The sequence below is a fragment of the Mauremys mutica genome, chromosome 9 (genome assembly GCF_020497125.1).
Source record: "Mauremys mutica isolate MM-2020 ecotype Southern chromosome 9, ASM2049712v1, whole genome shotgun sequence".
Classification (NCBI taxonomy): Eukaryota; Metazoa; Chordata; order Testudines; family Geoemydidae; genus Mauremys; species Mauremys mutica.
In genome coordinates, this window is record NC_059080.1 from 27,217,665 (window position 1) to 27,237,699 (window position 20,035).

Sequence of the window (20,035 nt, forward strand, 5' to 3'; positions counted from 1 at the left end):
CACCTTTAGGCCAAGAGGCCTGCATTGGTCTGTGGTCCACATCAGATGGTTTTGCTGTCTGCCCTGCCAGAAAGCTCATCCCCCTAAACTGCTGTGTTGCTCTGCCTGACTGCAGGCCACAGCCATTAACTATTTGCTGCCCTGTCCTGATTGAGGCCCTGGGCCTATAGCAGGGGTAGGCAACCTATGGCACCTGTGCCGAAGGCGGCACACGAGCTGATTTTCAGTGGCACTCACACTGCCCGGGTCCTGGCCACCGGTCTGCATTTTAATTTAATTTTAAATGAAGCTTCTTAAACATTTTGAAAACCTTATTTACTTTACATACAACAATAGTTTAGTTATATATTATAGACTTCTAGAAAGAGACCTTCTGAAAATGTTAAAATGCATTACCGGCACACAAAACCTTAAATCAGAGTGAATAAATGAAGACTTGGGACACCACTTCTGAAAGGTTGCCAACCCCTGGCCTATAGACTCGTTGTTTCTCAGCCTGACTGCAGGCCAGAGCCTTAATTGTTGGCTGCCCCACCGTGGTTGAGGGCCGGGGCTCACAGACCCAATTGCTGCCTGGCCTGGACTGTTGGCTATTTGCCCCCTGAACTAAGTCGCTCCAGAGGCATTGTAGCGAGGGGCCATGGTCTCCTCCCTGATGGACCCTGACGGACGGGGAGAGAGCCGTGACCACCTCTCAGGTGCCATATAATTGTTACTGTGATGGGGTTAGCTTCCCTCAGGCAAGAGCTTGATCATGAGCAAAGTTATGGTGCTAAGAGTAGTCCCTAAGGCAGTAGCTAAGGGGGTGAGGTGCCTCTGGCTTTCTGAATGACCACTCACTCTTTCTGTGTTTCTTTCTACATCTCCTTTTCTGAGCCTGCCAAACCATCATCTTGATTTCTCTAGGCCCAAGTCACTATTGTGCTGCACTTTGTGTAGTTATTCACAGCAGTTGCAGAGTGGGCGTAAAATGCTACCGGATTAGAATGAGAGAGTTTTACACCTACTTTGCACTCAATTGCAATGGTGTAAATGTCACACTGAGGGCAGGTCTACACTTACAACGCCGCATCCGCATGGCTGCACCTGCTGTAGTGCTTTAATGAAGACACTCTATGCCGACGGGAGAGATCTTCTCCTGTCAGTGTAGTTAATCCACCTCCCTGAGAGACACTCTCCCACTGAGGCTTTGGCTACACTTGCATTTCAAAGCGCTGCCGCGGCAGCGCTGCCGCGGCAGCGCTTTGAAGCGCTAAGTGTAGTCAAAGCGCCAGCGCTGGGAGAAAACTCTCCCAGCGCTGTCCGTACTCCACCTCCCTGTGGGGCCAGCGCTGGGGCTTTGACTACACTGGCGCTTTGTAGCGCCGCAATTTGCAGTGCTGCAGAGGGTGTGTTTTCACACCCTGCTGCAGCGCTGCAAATTTGTAAGTGTAGCCAAGCCCTGACATAGCACTGTCTACAGCAGGGGTTAGGTGAGTATAACTGTGTAGCTCAGGGGTATGGATTTTTCACACCCCTGAGCAATGCTGTTATACTGATATAAGCCTATAGTGTAGACCAGACCTAGATGTTGGGCAATTGTGATTCAAAAACCTCACATGCATCCGACGAAGAGGGTATTCACCCACGAAAGCTCATGCTCCAGTACGTCTGTTAGTCTAGAAGGTGCCACAGGACTCTTTGCTGCTTTTACAGATCCAGACTAACACGGCTACCCCTCTGATACTCAAAAACCTCTGTTTCTCCTTTTCATGCCATCTTCTTTCTCTGGTAAAGTTTTACTGGTTATAACAGTATAGTTATGGTTTATTCAGGTATAAGGGAGCTTTTTTATTTTAGCTTAAGCTAAAAAAAGGCCATTCTGATACTGGAATATGAGTATCCACATGGAAGTTATATCGGTATAACATACCAGTTTAAATTCACACCTTAGCTTATCCCGATATAACTTTCCTGTGTAAACAAGCCCTGAGTTCTTTCCTATGTAAGCAGGGTCTGAATGAATGCTTCCCTGACAGCTAGCTGGGAGGGGAAGAGACTATGGGTTTTTTTATGTAAATACTAGGGCTATCAAGCGATTAAAAAAATTAATTGTGATTAATCACACTGTTAATAATAAAATACCATTTATGTAAATATTTTTGGATGTTTTCTACATTTTCAAATATATTAATTTCAATTACAACACATAAAACAAAGTGTACAGAGCTCACTTTATATTTATTTTTTATTACAAATATTTGCACTGTAAAAAACAAATATTATATTTCAATTCACCTAATACAATTGTAGTGCAATCTCTTTATAATGAAAGTTGAACTTACAAATGTAGAATTATGTACAAAAAAAACTGCATTCAAAAATTTAAACAATGTAAAACTTTAGAACCCACAAGTCCACTCAATCCTACTTCAGCCAATCGCTCAGACAAACAAGTTTGGTTACAATTTGCAGGAGATAATGCTGCCCACGTAATGTTTACAATGTCACTTGAAAGTAAAACAGGCATTCGCATGGCCCTTTGTAGCCAGCATCGCAAAATATTTACATGCCAGATGCGCTAAAGATTCATATGTCCCTTCATGCTTCAACCACCATTCCAGAAGACATGCTTCCATGCTGATGACAGGTTCTGCTCAATAACGATCCGAAGCAGAGCAGACCAATACATGTTCATTTTCAGCATCTGAGTCAGATGCCACCAGCAGAAGGTTGATTTTCTTTTTTAGTGGTTCACATTCTGTAGTTTCCGCATCGGAGTGTTGCTCTTTTAAGACACCTGAAAGCATGCTCCATACCTCGTCCCTCTCAGATTTTGGAAGGCTCTTCAGATTCTTAAACCTTGGGTCGAGTGCTGTATCTATCCTTTGAAACCTCACATTGGTACCTTCTTTGTGTTTTGTCAAATCTGCTGTGAAAGTGTTCTTAAAACGAACATGTACTGGGTCATCATCTGACACTGCTATAACATGAAATATATGGCAGAATGTGTGTAAAACAGAACAGGAGACATACTAGTCTCCCCCAAGGAGTTCAGTCACAAATTTAATTAACACATTTTTTTAACGAGCATCATCAGCATGGAAGCATGTCCTCTGGAATGGTGGCCAAAGCATGAAGGGGCATATGAATGTTTAGTATATCTGGCACGTAAATACCTTGCAATGCTGGCTACAAAGTGCCATGCGAACACCTGTTCTCACTTTCAGGTGACATTGACATAAGAAGCAGTCCATAGTATCTCCTGTAAAAGTAAACAAATTTGTTTGTCTTAGCAATTGGCTGAACAAGAAGTAGGACTGAGTGGACTTGTAGGCTCTAAAGTTTTACATTGTTTCATTTTTGAGTGCAGTTATGTAAACAAAACAAATCTACATTTGTAAGTTATACTTTCATGATAAAGAGATTGCACCAGGGCCGCCCAGAGGGGGGGGGCAAAGGGGGCAATTTGCCCCGGGCCCCGGGCTCCGCAGGGGCCCCCAAGAGAAGAGCGGAGGCTCCCGCCTCCGCCCCTCTCCTGGAGCCTCAGCGCATCAAGCGCCGAGACTCCGGCCGAGCCCCTGAGCCCCGCCCCGATCCGAGCCGCGTGGTGAGGGGGCGGGACTGGGAGCTCCAACGGGGCCTGAGCCCCGTCCCGCTCAGAGCGCCGTGGGGAGGGGGCGGGGCAGCTGCCTCCGCTCGGCGTGGAGCTCACAGCCCCGCCCCCTCACCACGCGGCTCTGAGCGGGACGGAGCTCAGGCCCTGCCGGCGACGCGCTCGGTAAGAGGCCGAGGCCGGGGCCGGGGAGAAGCCGGGGCCGGGGCCGGGGCCAGGCGGGGGGGGGAGAAGCGGGGGCCGGGGCCAGGCGGGGGGGGGGGGAGAAGCGGCGGCCGGGGCCAGGCGGGCGGGGGGAGAAGCGGCGGCCGGGGCCAGGCGGGGGGGGGGAGAGAAGCGGGACCCGCCGCCGTCGAAGCGCAGCCCGGTCTTCGGCGGCGGGGGGCCCCTTCTGTTCCGGGACCCGCCGCCGAAGTGCCCCGAAGGCCCGCGGCGGGGACCCCCCCCCGCCACCGAATTACCGCCGAAGACCGGGCGGCCGGTCCCGCTTCGGCGGTAATTCGGCGGCGGGGGGTCCCCGCCGCGGGTCTTCGGGGCACTTCGGCGGCGGGTCCCAGAACGGAAGGGCCCCCCGCCGCCGAAGACCCCGGGCCCCCGGAATCCTCTGGGCGGCCCTGGATTGCACTACAGTACTTGAATGAGGTGAATTGAAAAATACTATTTATTTTGTTTATCATTTTTACAGTGCAAATATTTGCAATAAAAATAATAATATAAAATGAGCACTGTACACTGTATTCTGTGTTGTAATAGAAATCAATATATCTGAAAATGTAGAAAAACATCCACAAATATTTAATAATTTTCAATTAGTATTTTATTGTTTAACAGTGCAATTAATTGCGATTAATGTTTTTAATCACAGTTAGTTTTTTTGAGTTAATTGCGTGAGTTAACTGCGATTAATCGACAGCTCTAGTAAATACAGTTTGCTCCTGCTCTGTTTACATATTCATCATTTACAGCTGTGTCAAAGGATCAACTTTGGCTGGTGTTGGGTACAAATGACCTTAGTACTGGTTGCAGGCGTAGTGAAATATGGTTACCAATGTTGTAATTATTGTAGCAATACAGGAAAGCAGGACTGTGCTTAACCTGTCCCAAATGAGGTGGGGCACCCTCAGTTGAAATAATATCTTTAAGCAGGGGCTTGAATGTCAGAGGTCTGTGAAAGTAAGAAGGGTGGGCACAGGAGTCCTGGTCAGGAGGCTGCATAACCTTGGGAGGGGGGAGTCCTCTCTAGACTGGCTTACCTGTTCTTCCCCACTGTTCAAAGAATAGAGCTAAGTAGGCTTCATTAGGAGCCTCTTTTGTTATTTTAAATGCTCAATCATAGCTGAAACCAGTTGCTGTAAGACTGTGTTTATGCCCTGCCTGCAAAAGAGCTGAAAATCAGTGAGACTGATGTGCAGAGGTCACAGCAGAGAGGCAGAAGGTGACTGACAGCCAGCAGGGCAGCGGCAGAGAGGTGTGACGAGTGGCCATCAGGGCGGCGGTGGAGACGCGTGATGAGCAGCAAGCAGAGTGGCTGGTGGAGGGGCATGGTGAGAGCGGTGAGCAGGTGGCCAGTGAGCGGCCAGTGGAGCAAGTAAGATGTCTCTTTACCCCCCACCCAGGATGGGATGTGAACTCTGCAGATGCACCTCTGAATTCTGGGTCTGCACTGACCAAGGACAGCAATTGTGAGTGGGGTGCAGAGAAGGGTCGGGCATGTGAAAGGGACTTTTGGGTTGCTGGACTTAAGAACCTGAGAGGAAAAGGGCACTGCCCAACCTACTTGGCAGTGGGTCTTTTATTCATGGTTTATGTTTATGAACTCTGTTTGCAGTGTTTTCCCAATTTAACTGCGAATTATTTCCCTCCTTTTATTAAAAGTTTCCTTTCCACACTCAGACTATGTGCTTGCGAGTGGGGAAGTATTGCCTCTCAGAGGCACCCAGGGTTGGTGTGTAATTTTCCCAGGTTACTGGGTGGGGGCTTGAGCCGGTTCTGTATTGAATCGATGGAAAGGACCCCCTAGATATTGAAACCAGCCCTGGTTCCTGCTGGCTCCACCTGGCAGAAGGGTTACACCTAAATAGGAAGAATAGGGAGAGGGGAAAGGCAAAATCAGTTGCCACACATCTACATGTTAAGTAGAATACAGCTGAGTCCATTTTCTAGTTTCAAAGGGAACAAAACTTGTGGTACTTATTAGAGATTGACAAATACCATAAACAAATTTCTATAAATATTTAAATGAATTCATTTGGCCATTTTTGTGCCACTTTCCTGTTTGCTGGATCAAGCAATCAAGTTTTACTAGCATGAAAGTTCATGAAGTGTAAACTTCACAGTCAGATGTGCAAAAATTGCAGAAACTGAATTTTAAGTTCATATGCATGAATATTTTCACAGGAAGTGTTTGCATGTTCAGTCAAGGAGCAGAGACAAAACCATGTTGCTTACCTAACCAATCACAGTTGAAGTGAGCTTTAGCTCACGAAAGCTCATGCTAAAATAAATTTGTTAGTCTTTAAGGTGCCACAAGTACTCCTGTTTTTTTTTATACAGAGAACTGTTCACCATAAACCCACAGAGCTCATGCACAGTTTGCCAACAAATTTGTTGAATCCATTTATGTAATGAATAAATTCTAGGGAGCTGCCATCTGCTCATGGTTAATCCACAAAAAGTAGCCACATTAATCAGATATAATATTAAGTGCAAACCAATCACTCTCTTGCAGTACATACCTGTTCCAGATCAGATTCCATTGCAGCACAGGATCTTGCTCTAAGATAATGTGGTTGCAGAAAAGTACAGTAAGTCCTGCACGGTTTTGTGAATAAGTCAGAACCCCGATATTACTGTGAAACAGACTAAGTACAGAAACTTGAACCTTTTAATTACTTTAAAAAGTAGAAAACATTTTTGTCCTGTAAATACCCACAAGAGTATGAAACTTCAGATGATCTTTTAAATGCCTGTGAATCACCTGCCAGATGTAACTATTATGGTCTGATTATATGGTTCACTTACATCAGTGTTTCTCAAACTGGGGCCGCCGCTTGTGTAGGGAAAGCCCCTGGCGGGCCGGACGGTTTGTTTACCTGCCCCGTTGGCAGGTCTGGCCGATCACAGCTCCCACTGGCTGCGGTTTGCTGCTCCAGGCCAATGGGAGCTGCTGGAAGTGGCGGCCAGTACGTCCCTTGGCCCGCGCCGCTTCCAGCAGCCCCCATTAGCCTGGAGTGGTGAACCGCAGCCAGTGGGACCCTCAATCGGCCGGACCTGTGGACGGGGCTGGTAAACAAACTGGCCCGGCCCGCCAGGGGCTTTCCCTACACAAGCAGTGGCCCCAGTTTGAGAAACACTGACTTACATTATAGTTCAAAACCCACTGATGACAACGGGAGTTTTTCCATTGACTACAGGAGCTTTGGCTCCAGTCATCTGTCTTTCTGACTTAACAACCATTGGCGTCTCACTTCACTTCATCAGGTGCCAAGTCCTGTCTTTCTCTACTTTCCAAGCTGTGTGTCTCCTCCAGATCTCTTTTCTGTCTCCTGCGTTCTTCCCTCTCTTATACCCTGTCTCACTCCTGCAGGCCTCAGTCTACTATTGGCCACTTTCCCTTTCTGTGACAATTCCTCCCAGCCTATGTCCTAACATCACAGCCTCTTACCTTAAATGCAACATTCTCTTGTTTGCACAGTCCTTAGCGACATCAAAACTTAAAGGGACACCATAAGATGCATTACTGAGGGCACTTTAAAATAAGTGCTATCCAATGTCCTCACCAGCTGGCAAAGCTTACCGCTGTGGGGATAATCAATATATCATTATGAGTCAGGGACATAAAGGGGGCACTAGCTAAAGGGGGGCACATGACCTCCCCACATGACTCATCCCTGCCCCCCACACAACCCCCCCATGTGACTCATCCCCTCCCCATTCCATGTTACCTGGCCGGGGGGGAGGGACTCTGCTCCAGTCCCCTTGGCATGTGTGGAGCCATGCACTAATGTCCTCTCCCAGGCACCCTCTGACCACGCTGCCTGCCTCAGACACTGTCCAGTGCAGTACTGTCAAGGCTGATTCCCCACTCTGGCACTTCCCCACAAGGACTCTAAAAATTAATACTGGCCACTCCAGGCTTGTATTAAACTCCCAAGGTTACAGCTTTTCTCTGACCTTGGGTGGTGGCAGCATCTACCAATCCAAGTGCAAAGCCTCTTTGGGAACCCAGGAAGGCACACATGGGAATTCCTTCCAGTGGGGTACCCTCAAGCTCTTTCACCCCCTCACCCCCAGGGAAGAGCTGCGAAAGAAAACAAAGGAAATCAGCTGTTGCCATCAGCTAATTAAACAACATGTACACAAACCTCTTAGGACACCCAAAATCCAATTTTGTTCTTAAAAAAGGTAAATTTTATTAAAAAATCAAAAGGAAGAAAATATATCTGGGAATTTAGGCTATTGCTAGATTTAAAAAGAGCAACTACAAAGACTAGGCATCAAGGATAGTTTCTTGAGGTCCACATTAAAGGTTACAAGCAAAACAAAAACACTTGGGGTTAGCACAGAGGAGTCCACAAGCCATAAAGAAATAAAACGGATAAATCTAATTGTGTCTTCCTAGACATTTCCTGATCTACTTACATATCTGGGGTTTTAAATGAGTAGCTTCTAGGTGTGATCCTGATGATTTTTTCATACCTGGCCCCAAGCTTCTTAAAGCATAGTTCTGCCCTGTCCCCTCACTCCCGGAGAACAACCACAGACAGACAAAAGGAGTCTTGTTTCAATTTTTAAAAGTTCCAGCCTTCCCATTCTCTCCCTTGGCCAGGTGCCCACTCAATTCTTTTAACCCTTTACAGGTTGAGCAACCAGAGAACAACTACTAAGAGGGATTTTATAGCCAACTGTCCGGCTGGGTCCATAAAAGGGAGCTACCCCGTGACGGGTTGGATCACAGAAACCCCTTTGGGACTGCCAGCTGATGTACCTAGATTACCTCTGAGCCTATTTTCCCTGCCAGCTTGGAACTTCAGTACCTTGCCTTGTTTGAGCCAGACACGCTTGCCTGCTGCAAACACAGATCCAGGTCTGAACCATGTCCCCTACAAGCTGCAGGCTTAACTGAAAACAGCTTAAGAAGTGCTCCTCTCTCCAGCACCCAGACACCCAGCTCCCAATGGGGTCTAAACCCCAAATAAATCTGTTTTACCCTGTATAAAGCTTATACAGGATAAACTCATAAATTGTTCGCCCTCTGTAACACTGATAGAGAGATATGCACAGCTGTCGGTCCCCCCCCCAGGTATTAATACTTACTCTGGGTTAATTAATAAGTAAAAAGTGATTTTATTAAATACAAAAAGTAGGATTTAAGTGGTTCCAAGTAATAACAGACAGAACAAAGTAAATTACCAAACAACATAAAATAAAACATGCACGTCTAAGCCTAATGCAGTAGGGAACTAAATGCAGGTAAATCTCACCCTTAGCGATGTTCTGATAAGCTTCTTTGACAGACTAGCCTCCTTCGAGTCTGGGCCCAATCCTTTCCCCTGGTACAGTCCTTGTTCCAGCTCAGGTGGTAGCTAGGGGATTCTTCGTGATGGCTCCTCTCTCCTTTGTTCTGTTCCACCCCTTTATATATCTTTTGCATAAGGCGGGAATTCTTTGTCCCGCTCTGGGTTCCCACCCCACCTTGTCAAAGGAAAAGCACCAGGTTAAAGATGGATTCCAGTTCAGGTGACATGATCACATGTCACCGTAAGACTTCATTGCCCACTTGCCAGCACACAGGTATACAGGGAGACTTACAAGTAAACAGATCCATTTGCAATCAATTGTCCTGGTTAATGGGAACCATCAGGATTCCAAGCCACCATTAATGGCCCACACTTTGCATAATTACAATAGGACCTCAGAGTTATATTTCATATTTCTAGTTTCAGATACAAGAACGATACATTTATACCAATAGGATAAACACACTCAGTAGATTATAAGCTTTGTAATGATAACTTACTTCTGCATGAAGCATATTCCAGTTACATTATATTCACATTCATTAGCATATTTTCATAACATCATATGGAGTGCACCGTCACTCCCCCCACCCACCTTCATTTATCACAGGCACACAGCGGCTGCTCTCTCCCAAGCAGCCTCCGGCCACGCTGCCTGCCTGGGCGGTGCCAGGCAGTGTGGCCAGAAGAGGAGGCTGGAAGAGGAGAGGCTCTGGCTCCGCCTCTTCCCTTCTGGCTCTGGGCCTGCCCCTTCATCTCCCCAGCTGCCGGCCTTGCCCCCCCAGGTCCCCGCATTTTGGGGAGGGTCATGTGCCTCCCCCCTCCCTCCCCATTGCCATTGCGAGTCAGCGTGTGTTAGCCAACAGTTACAGGCAGGTGAAAAGTTATGTTATAAAAGCAATAATGCATCAAACTGTATTAATGTACTCGTACTTCTGACTGGTTTGAGCCCTATCTCCCCCACAGTGCACCCAGACATGACCACTAGCAGTGCTTATTGACTTCCACACTGCCAGTGCTATTCTAAAGCATGATACCGGTAATATCCCCCAAGTGCATTACTTTCCATGTTTGTTTGCTCTTGTTAAAATGATTATGGCACATAATTGGGTTCAAAGTTAGAGGGGATGGTTTACCTTGTTGAATACAGAACATAATTGTTCATGCGTCCACGCAAGCAAGTCCCTTAAAGTTATAATGAACAGTGGAACAGAATACACAGGTAAATGAATAGTGTTAATTTTACTACCAGTTGCAATGCATGTTGCCTGAGATAAATAATTAGTGTTTTGAAACTCTAGAGGGCAGCAGACACAGCAAACTAGCTCAAATACAGTTCATACTCAGCTTGAGGTTTGAGCTTGCAGCTTCATCTGTATCTTTGCCTGGTCCAGTGTGTAGCATTGAGAGTGTTGTATAAAGAGACCTGATATGGGGGCCTAGGCAGGCATCAGCTAAAGTAGGGTGACCAGACAGCAAGTGTGAAAAATCGGGACAGGGGTGGGGGTAATAGGAGCCTATATAAGAAAGACCCAAAAATCAGGGCTGTCCCTATAAAATCGGGACATCTGGTCACCCTAAGCTAAAGTGATGAAACAAAGGGGACTAAAATGGTAGTTAAGAGAAGCCCCTTCTCTGCTATTTTGGGCCTTTATCTGTAATATGTAGAAAGAAAAAGAGTCAGTGGTTTGCTGAAGTCACAAGAAGCTTTTGGACTGATGTAAGAGGAAAGGACATTTGTATTAAACCTAGCTGTACTTCCAAGGGATGTCAACTAAAGCATTATTTGGATGAATTTAGGGGCCTTTGGGTAATGTGATCATTTCAAAAAAGAGATAGGGAGAGGGGAGGAAGAAGTGCCTTCATATTTTTAGGGGATAGACATTATTCTTACCAGAACACCTTGAATTTCAAAATATTCCATTCAATTGCTGCAAATTGTCAGATGTGTCTCAAAGAACTCAAACTATGGGGTTTAAGTGACATACAAATATTTTTGAGACTCATACATAGATATATGACCAGAGAGTTTGCCTATTTGTCATTTTACTGAAGCTGCACTTATGGTCTTCTGTAGAGATAATGATGAAGAACAAATATTAGAGGCCATTTGCAAATCATTTAAATTGACTGCTCAGAGTGTACGAGTTGGTTGCTGAGAAAAATACACCACCACAGAGGTCGGGGCCAAAATTATTAAAATGTACTCAGCCTGCATTTGTTCTATAGGAATTCTTTAAGACAGGCCTAATTGGGTGGCTGTTAAATGTAAAGTTGTGACACAGCCAGCCTGAATGACTGTACTGTCAGAACTGCTGCTTAGAGAGGAACATAACCAGACAGGTGTATTCGATTGTTATGGGAGATTTGAAGGGCTATGGGAAAAGAATGGGATACGAGGCAGGGAGAAGGTTTAGAAGCAAGTAATTCATTACATTTCAGACCTCTCTGTAATACTTGGCTCTTCAAATTCCTGAAAAGTAAAATCAGCTGTTAACCACAGATATAATTCTCATGTTGTTAATATATGCAGAAATGGTCCCTAAAGTCTGCACAAAGCAGAGTATAAAATCTGCACCCCTTTCAGATTGTCAGAGAATCTTGGGCTACAGATCATGTACGTCTCCTCTTGATTTATTTTTTCTTTGCTCATTTCTTGTTAACATGTCTGTCGTTTGCTCAGTGTAATTTTGCATTAGTCCAAATTCTTTGTACATGTGGGTTGTCAAGAGAAGTCACTGTAGATTAATGAACATGTACAGGTTTATCCTCCCATGAGATCCACAGGGAGCATATGAGATCAGCAGAAGACAAATTAATTTAGCTCAGCTGCAATGTGGAAATGACTTCTCTGCATTCACAGAGCATTGACCAGAAGGACAGCATTGAGGGCTCCTATAGGCTCGGAGGCAACAGGACATTTCATTCTTGGAGGCTGGGGATGGCTGGGGCTGGGACTGTAGTGTCCTCATCAGAGATCACCAGCCAGCAGGGATGGTATAAGTCTTAGGATGGCCTGAATGGGATTCACTTTGGAGATGGATGCAGCATGTGTGCATTCAATACAAGTTTGGGCACAATGGTGCCTGGTTTCAAAAGCCAGCAAGGCACACACAAGATAACATCTTTCACTTGGGAAAGGATTTAAAAAAAATAATATTTTATAAAGCAGCAACACAATGGTGTTAAAACAAAATCTTTTGTTCAGAGCTGTATAGTTGGGGATTGCATGGGCTTATGTTGTCTCCTATATTTTTATGCTGTTGTTAGTAAGTAAAAATCGTGTTTAAAAATCAACACTATGGAGGTTGATATGTTACAGTGACTTTATTTTTGCAAAACACACCTGTTTGCAAAACTCAGGCAAAGCATAAGGAGCTTTTGTTTTGCTGCTTTACTTTAGCACTTCTGGCTTGAGAGACAGATGGAGCATTTCCCAGTTAAAAATGCATTCTGGGCCCAACATAACAGAACGAACCAATTTAAGTGAAAACAGAAGTCATATATTTGACTTCTATCAGCTGCTGTAAACATAACTACCTAAATGGAGGGTAGCATTTCTCCGTTTGAGCAATAAGGCCCGGATCCAAAAAAGCACACAAGCATGTGCTGAACTATAAGCATGTGAGTAATTCCATTGATTTCAGTGGCCCTGCTCATGTGCTTAAAATTAAGCACATGCTTAAGTGCTTTGCTGGATCAGGGTCTGAATGCCCTGGAAAGACCTTCTGGGAGCATAGGTAAAAAGCACATTATTGATGAGTCATTTCCATGTATAATGTATCTGCTTTACTCAGAATTATATGATGCATGAATTTCAGTAGCTAATGTAAATTATATGGTGTAGCACAGACTATTTGGGTTTCATTACATGATGTGTCATATACATAGCGAAGAACAGAAGTTAAGAATTATATGCCCAGCTGTGCCTAATACTGAATGTATCAATGCCAGAACAGCAGAACTAAGAGCCAGAAGAGGTAAAATCCTGTCTCCCTCCCCCATTCTTTTCTTTACTGTAAAAGTAAGGAACAAGAAGTTGGCACTAATGACGTTAAGGAGTATCGTATAGGACCTGTTAAAATGATTAACTTAATTCAATAATTTAATCGCATGAGCCCAGATTCTGATAACCTTTCTCATATTAAATAATACTTTACTCTTCTAGTAATGCCATTTCATTTCAGTGGGGCTGCCTGTGGAGCAAGGTACTAGTCACCATGAGTAAGGGAATCGAATCTGGCCCTAGACCCCTATGAATATGGGGAAAGAATATGACATCAGAAAAAGTAAAAGCACATCAATAAACATATGACCAAATGGTACTCCCATTAAAAAGTGGTTCAATATGGTTCAATACCCATTAAAACAAGAGGAATAAATATCTACATACTGCAGGCTTTAGAAAAAAATCAGACTTTGACTTTACAGATAAATGAATCCACAATAAAAGGTGATGACTGAATAGTTAAATTCTTGAGGGAATTAGTCGACTGGTTTGTGTCAAACTTCAAAATAGAGCCGTTCAAAAATAAAAATACATCATCTTAATGAAATGCTAAAACAAGTTCTAAGACTCACAAGGGACCACTAAGATCGCACCCAAAATTACACATTATGAAGACCCTTTCATTATGTCTCTAGATATATTGGCAAAGTAAATCAGTGATTAGGCTGAGGATATCAATGGGAAAAGTTGAGCGCATGTGTCAGTCTTTGCAGGATCAGGGCCTAATTGCGCACAGAAGCCCCCAGGCTGCAGTTATTGGAGTTGGGACTTCATGTGGGCACAGGGCTCCACCTGCTTGGAGTTCGTTGCAGGATCAGGGCCATGATCACAGAAGTCTGAGAATACAAGTGAAGCAAATTCATTCAAAACTCCAGTAGATATTGGCAAAAAATGTTTCACATTCTTTTCTCAGATATGATTATTTCCCACAGTACACTTTGTGTTATTCAGACAGGCAGTTTTTTTGTGCAGTTTACGTAATGCTGCATGTATGAGTTGTCATGAAATCGCACTTGCAATTTTTCCACACACCTCAAGCTTCTGCTTGTAAGCATTTGGCCTAAAATATTTTTTTATTTTTAAGTAGCCACATGAAGCAAATTTTAACATTATTTCCCTCTGCTATTCCCTCCACACCTTCCTTTTTCTAACTGCTATTTTTGTTTGTTGCAATTGATTAAATGGGCATTGATTTGTCTGGTAAAACATTTTGCAGCAAGCAGTACTGAGCTCTGCTCTGTAGCTCTGTCCTCTGCTGTGATGCGAACCTTTCTGGTTTTGCTTAGGATGAATATGGGTGAAAGTGAACTGGAAAAAATGACTTGCATTTTCCCAGAAGTAGCAAAAATCAAACTGATCCTTTTGTTTCACAAAGCTTTAATTTCCTGGCTCATCAAAAATAGAGCAAGTCTTCCAAACCCCAATTTCATAACCAGAATGAGATTACCTCAGAAAGAGAAGCATCACCTGGGGTCAAGTCTGCTTGTTCTGTTCCTAGCTCTGCCACAGACTTACTGGGTAGCTTTGGGTGTCTCATCTTATCATCTGTGCCTAAGGGCTGGTCTACACTAGGGCGGGGGGATCGATCTAAGATACGCAACTTCAGCTACGTGAATAGCATAGCTGAAGTCGAAGTATCTCAGATTGATTTACCTTGGGTCTCACGGCACGGGATCGACGTCTGCGGCTCCCCCATCGACTCCGCTACCGCCATTCGCGCTGGTGGAGTTCCGGAGTCGACGGGGAGCGTGTTCGGGGATCGATATATCACGTCTAGATGAGACGCAATATATCAATCCCCGAGAAATCGATCGCTACCCGCCGATAAGGCGGATAGTCTGGACGTACCCTCAGTTTACTCTGCTGTAAAAGGAGTAGAGTTAATAATTATGCAGGTCTATTGTGAGAATTAATCTTTGTAAACCTAGAGATCTTTGGTGAAAAATGGAACCGTGTTGATTACGCTTTGCCATTGTTATGGTTGCCATAGAAAAACCCTCAAGTCAAGAGGAGCCCGGGGAGATGAAAACTCTATGGCATTTCCCTCAAGGGCTTTTCCCCATATTGATCTGTCAGAGGGAGAAGGTGTTGCCCTGTCACAAACGGCAGAATTTTGGCCCCCCACAGCCACAGATCAGCCGAGATCTATCGTGTGCTTCCTTGGGGGATGTGCCAAAGTCATGGCTCTACATGCGGAGGTCTGTGTCTGCCCTGACTCTTAGCTCCCTTGGGCCCTTGGCTGTCTCTGCAGTTATTGCTGTATTGCAGGATCTCCTGGCTCTAAGAAGATGCTCCCAGGATTCTGGGCTGTGCTAGAGGAGCACTCAGCACAGCTCAGGAGGAAGGGGTGAAGAGATGCAAAGGGGGCTTTTGACAACCTTTGTGCTTCCATGATCCTAAGGCTGGTGAGTGCTAGGCCAGTCCCCAAGTACAACTTAAAGCAAGACTAAGTTGCACTGAGTGTCAAATGGCCTGCAGCAGTCCCCTTACCAGCTTTATCCCCTTACTCCCAGCCATGCCACCGGCACTCAGCCAGGATAGGGATCGAGGTAATAGTGAGTATGGTGTCTTTGAGCCAGCTGGGGATTCCCTATGCAGAGGGAAACTTCCACTGGCTAGCTTAGGGAAGTTTTGCACTACCATAGTGATATCAAGCTCCAGTAGGGTCTCATGGGCTCAAGGCCCTTTTGGTTACCATGGGCACTTGGGCACCAAACTTTGAGTTTGTAATGGCAAGCGCTGTATTTGAGAGGGAACCCCAATCAAAAGAGACTGCAGACACCCTGAGCTGAGTTAATGTGGTAATTAAGGGGGATCTGTGAGTGCCTCTGTTATTTCCCTAGCACAGAAATCAAGAGATGCACATTTGATTTTTTTTATTATTATTTTTTGTTGAAAACAATGAAGGTCTCAATCATCCCCTGAGATACCCATGCAGACAGGGACCCATCCCTGCCCAAAGAAGAGTGACCAGGAAGGGCAATCATCCATCTCTGCAGCACCATTTCCTTTTTCTCAAACCTTACAGAGGGGATGGTTCCTGCACATGGGGAGAAGGTGGGCAGAATGGCAGAGAGATGGACCCCATCCTTCCCAGATCTGCAGGGAATCTACTCAAAACTTCATGCATTCTGGGGCATTAACTTTTCCATGGCCTCTTCCCTGTGGAAGAACCTAACTTTGTGAGAAGAGGTCCAGTGGAAGACGTCGAGGAGCCAGAGAGAGGACTCCTAGCTGGTGCAGGTGGTCCTGGCCTCCTAGGTAGAGCAACCATACCAGTTTTGGCTGGGACAGTCCCCATTTTAAGCCCCGTCCTGAATGTCCTGACATTTTTTTTGGCAAAAATGGGCATTTGTCCAATTTGCTCTTGACAACTGATGATCAGCTGGCAAGAGCAAACGGAACAAATGCCCAATTTCCCCCCCCAAATTGGAGTGCACACCCCCAGGGGCTGTGGAGGAACATTTTTTTGGGGCGGGGGGAGTGAGTGGCAACACAAGGCTGGGTGGCAGGGCTTGGACTGTCAGCCCTGGGCAGCATGGGACTTGGGCAGTCAGCCCCAGCCTCAGGCTGCGCAGGGCTCGGCCCCAGCCCTGAGAAGCCCTCGGCTCAGGCGAGTGGCAACAGCAGGTGGCTCAAGCCACCCCGCACAGTGTCCCATTTTTACTTTGGGAAATATGGTCACCCTACTCCTAGAGTTATCCCAGAATCTGTGGATTCTGGAGGCAGAACACCCTGGTAAGTGATCACAGAGTCACTTTCTTCTGACACTGAACAAGGAAATTTATTAGCATGTTCTCAAGACTCTTCTGCCTCTTTATTAGTTTCACTGTAAAGCTTCGGCCTAGATCACTTCAGCCCCCTGCCACCAAACTTCCTGTTTAATATTTAAAGGACCAGTGCACATATGCTTAACCCCCATTTGTTCCAAACTGTGAGGGGCCTTGTTCCCCACCCCAAGGAATGATTATGGAGAAATGCATAAAGGGAACCCTGTAGGATTTTCTTCCCCCAGGATTCCCTCCTGTCATTTTTTTTCCACACAAAAGGAGAATTTTTTTGCCAAAACTCTTGAAATCTCAGTTTGCCCAGAAGTCAAGACAGCATTTTCCCTAGTCAAGGTAGACATTTCTGTTAAAGGCACAGTATAAAAGCAGATAAACAATGTTGAATGGGGGTGGGAGAGAGTGAGATTTTCAGAATGTATCACTGCTTCCCAAGATTCCTATTTATTTTTCTGACCTACAAAATAATATCAGACATTGGGACATGGTGTGCTATTGACAAACAAGAGTACATACGTATGTGATTTTGGTCTCCCATTTAGCTCCCCCATTACAGAAAAAATGGATCACCAATATGTCATTAGCAGCTCAGGTTTGGTGTCCTTTGGGCATCTGAATCCAAAAATGGGTCATCGATTAGTCCAGCAGCAGCCCGGGGCCCTCATATTTTAATTGCTTGTGCTGTATGGGCTAAATTCATCCCTCGTGAAACATCACTGCTTCTGGTGAAACTAAATCATGGAGGAATTTGGCCTTCTGCATTTTGCCCTCCATTTTATTAATGTGTCAAACAAATACCCTGCTTCCCAAAATGAGTGCGAGTGTAGCCCCTAAAGTCAGTGAATACCTATCCCTGAACCTTCCCAACGGCCACACCGGCCACTGCAGTGGAAGGAACTGTTCTGAGAAGAAATGGCCAAGTAAAAAATCAAAAGCCCCTGCGGTTCAGAGATGGTAGTTAATGACATCTCTCTCTCTCTCCACCCCCCTCCCTGTGGTAGCTGAGTGCCTAGCATGAAAAGTAAACACAGAAATAGCTCTCACTTCTGCTCCTGACTGGAGGAGAAGACGACAAGCTATTGCTGGAATTTATTATTGAGATGCCCTCCATCCTAGACCCTCCAGTTGCATGCTTTCTTAAGTGATTGTATTAGCTGGTCGTAGTTATTTTTGGTGGATACTCTGATTTGCATTTGGTTTACCAAAGGGAAGATGCACTGAGCAAAGGTATCATCTATACCAGTTCTCTGTGTAAGCACTAGAATTGTGGGGCTGGGGCCCGAAACCAGGCACCTCCAGCAGTGCTGGAGGATCCAGGTTTTGCTGTTGCCTCCGGGTCTGGGGCTCAGGGGCGGCTCCAGGCACCAGCGCTCCAAGCGCATGCCTGGGGCGGCAAGTCACGGGGGTGCTCTGCCGGTCACCGCTAGGGCGGCAGGCAGGGTGCCTTCGGCGGCTTGCCTGTGGAGGGTCCATTGGTCCTGCGGCTTTGGTGGACCTCCCACAGGCATGCCTGCGGAGGGTCCGCTGGTCCCGCGGCTTCAGTGGACCCTCCATACTTGGGGCGGCAAAATGTCTAGAGCCGCCCCTGCTGGGGCTTGGGGGTGCAGAAGGAGCAGTTACACTTGTTCTCCATTTAGGCAATGGAATTTGGGTGGCTGAGGCCCAAAGCGGAAAGGATCCTGCTTTTATCTCTCCCCTTCCCCCATACACACAGAGAATCTCACACACACACACTAAGGGTTTGTGAGGCTTTCCTGTAAGCAAACGCTAAGCACCTTGCGGCTGAGTGCAGACATTTCCTGTGTGCGAACCTGGCCCTGCTCCCCGGCTCTCTGGGGGTTGGGATTCGCTGGGATGCTCAGTGGCTCCTGCCTTCACACCCACCCACACAATTAGGGCAGGCTGCATTCTGCAGGGCCTGTTAGGCAGGAGCCCTGCCCAGCCACTCAGGGTCAGAGCAGCCACAGCAGCAGCAGCAGCCAGGAGCTGGGAAGCAGCCAGCCATCAACTTTCCAGGGCGGACAGCTCCCAGGGCACATGGAGAGGCAGAGGCTGGGATGGGAGGCTGCAGCAGGATGGATGCTGGGGCCGTGCCTTTCTTTGCTGCTAGGTGCTCCTGTGGTCAGTGCACTCCAGGGACCATCACTGCTGCTGCCCTTCGAGGACAGTGGCCCAGAGAATGCTAGCTGGGGATCCCAGGAAGCCCAGGATAATGAATCCTCTGTGCACACAGTCTTCTTCTCCCTGGATTATCAGCATGTGCAGGTCCCCTTTGAAATAACACTCTGGATCATGCTAGCTTCTCTGGCCAAAATAGGTAAGGAGCCATGTTTCTTCTGGGCTGCAGCAGGAGGAAGAGGAGAGGGGCAGAGCTCAGACAGGGGAGGGATACTCTGAAAACTTCCTTGCATTGGGCATCTGTTCGCCAAACCCCAGAGAGGGTGGAAAGTCCTTGCCTAAAACCCTCCCCACCCCTAAATCAGTCTGTGAAGTTTCCAAAGTCTCTGAGTGGCCCATCCTGCCCAGTGCCTGACTGAATTGCCCTAAGCTGGGAAAGACAGTCAACACATGCACTTCCCAGCCAGCTTCTCCTAACCTGGGGAAGCTCAGGTGGGAAGTGAGTTATCAATAATATTTTTAAATCTTGGGCTAGATAGAAGAGAACAACTTCTTCCCTTTATGGTACTGTGCTGCTCAAACTGACTGCATTTCACCTCTGTAGCATCAGGTAGGGCTGCTTGTAGACAGGATATCAAACTAGATAGCCCTCTGGGCTCATTGTTTCTTTCTCTCTTCCTTTCCCCCATACAAACACAGAGACACACACAGAGTTTATGAGGCTTTCTTGTAAGCAAACGCTAAGCATCTTGCAGCTGAGTGTGAGACTTTCCCTGTGTGTGAACCTGGCCCTGCTTCCCGGCTCTCCGGGGCTGGGTTTCAATACAATACTGTACATTAAATTGCCATATTTGCAAATGGAAAAAACCCCCACACAATTGCTTGTCAGCTTATAATAGTGCAACTGCAAATGACAGTGACGTTTCCAAAGCCATGTGTAAGTTTATACATGCAAAACTTAAGAACTGCACACGCGTATCCAGGGGAGAGGAGAGTCCAGAAAGGATAA

At 46.3% G+C, this 20,035-nt stretch overlaps 1 protein-coding gene across 1 annotated transcript in view; it reads left to right on the forward strand.

Moving 5' to 3' along the window:
- The first annotated feature begins 18,945 nt into the window (after positions 1-18,945).
- LOC123377530 (sodium/hydrogen exchanger 2-like) overlaps positions 18,946-20,035 on the forward strand; it is a 54,967-nt gene continuing 53,877 nt past the window's right edge. Inside the window, exon 1 of the mRNA XM_045030566.1 lies at positions 18,946-19,225. Coding sequence (XP_044886501.1) covers positions 18,946-19,225 — 280 coding nt within the window. The remainder of the gene's footprint in view (positions 19,226-20,035) is intronic.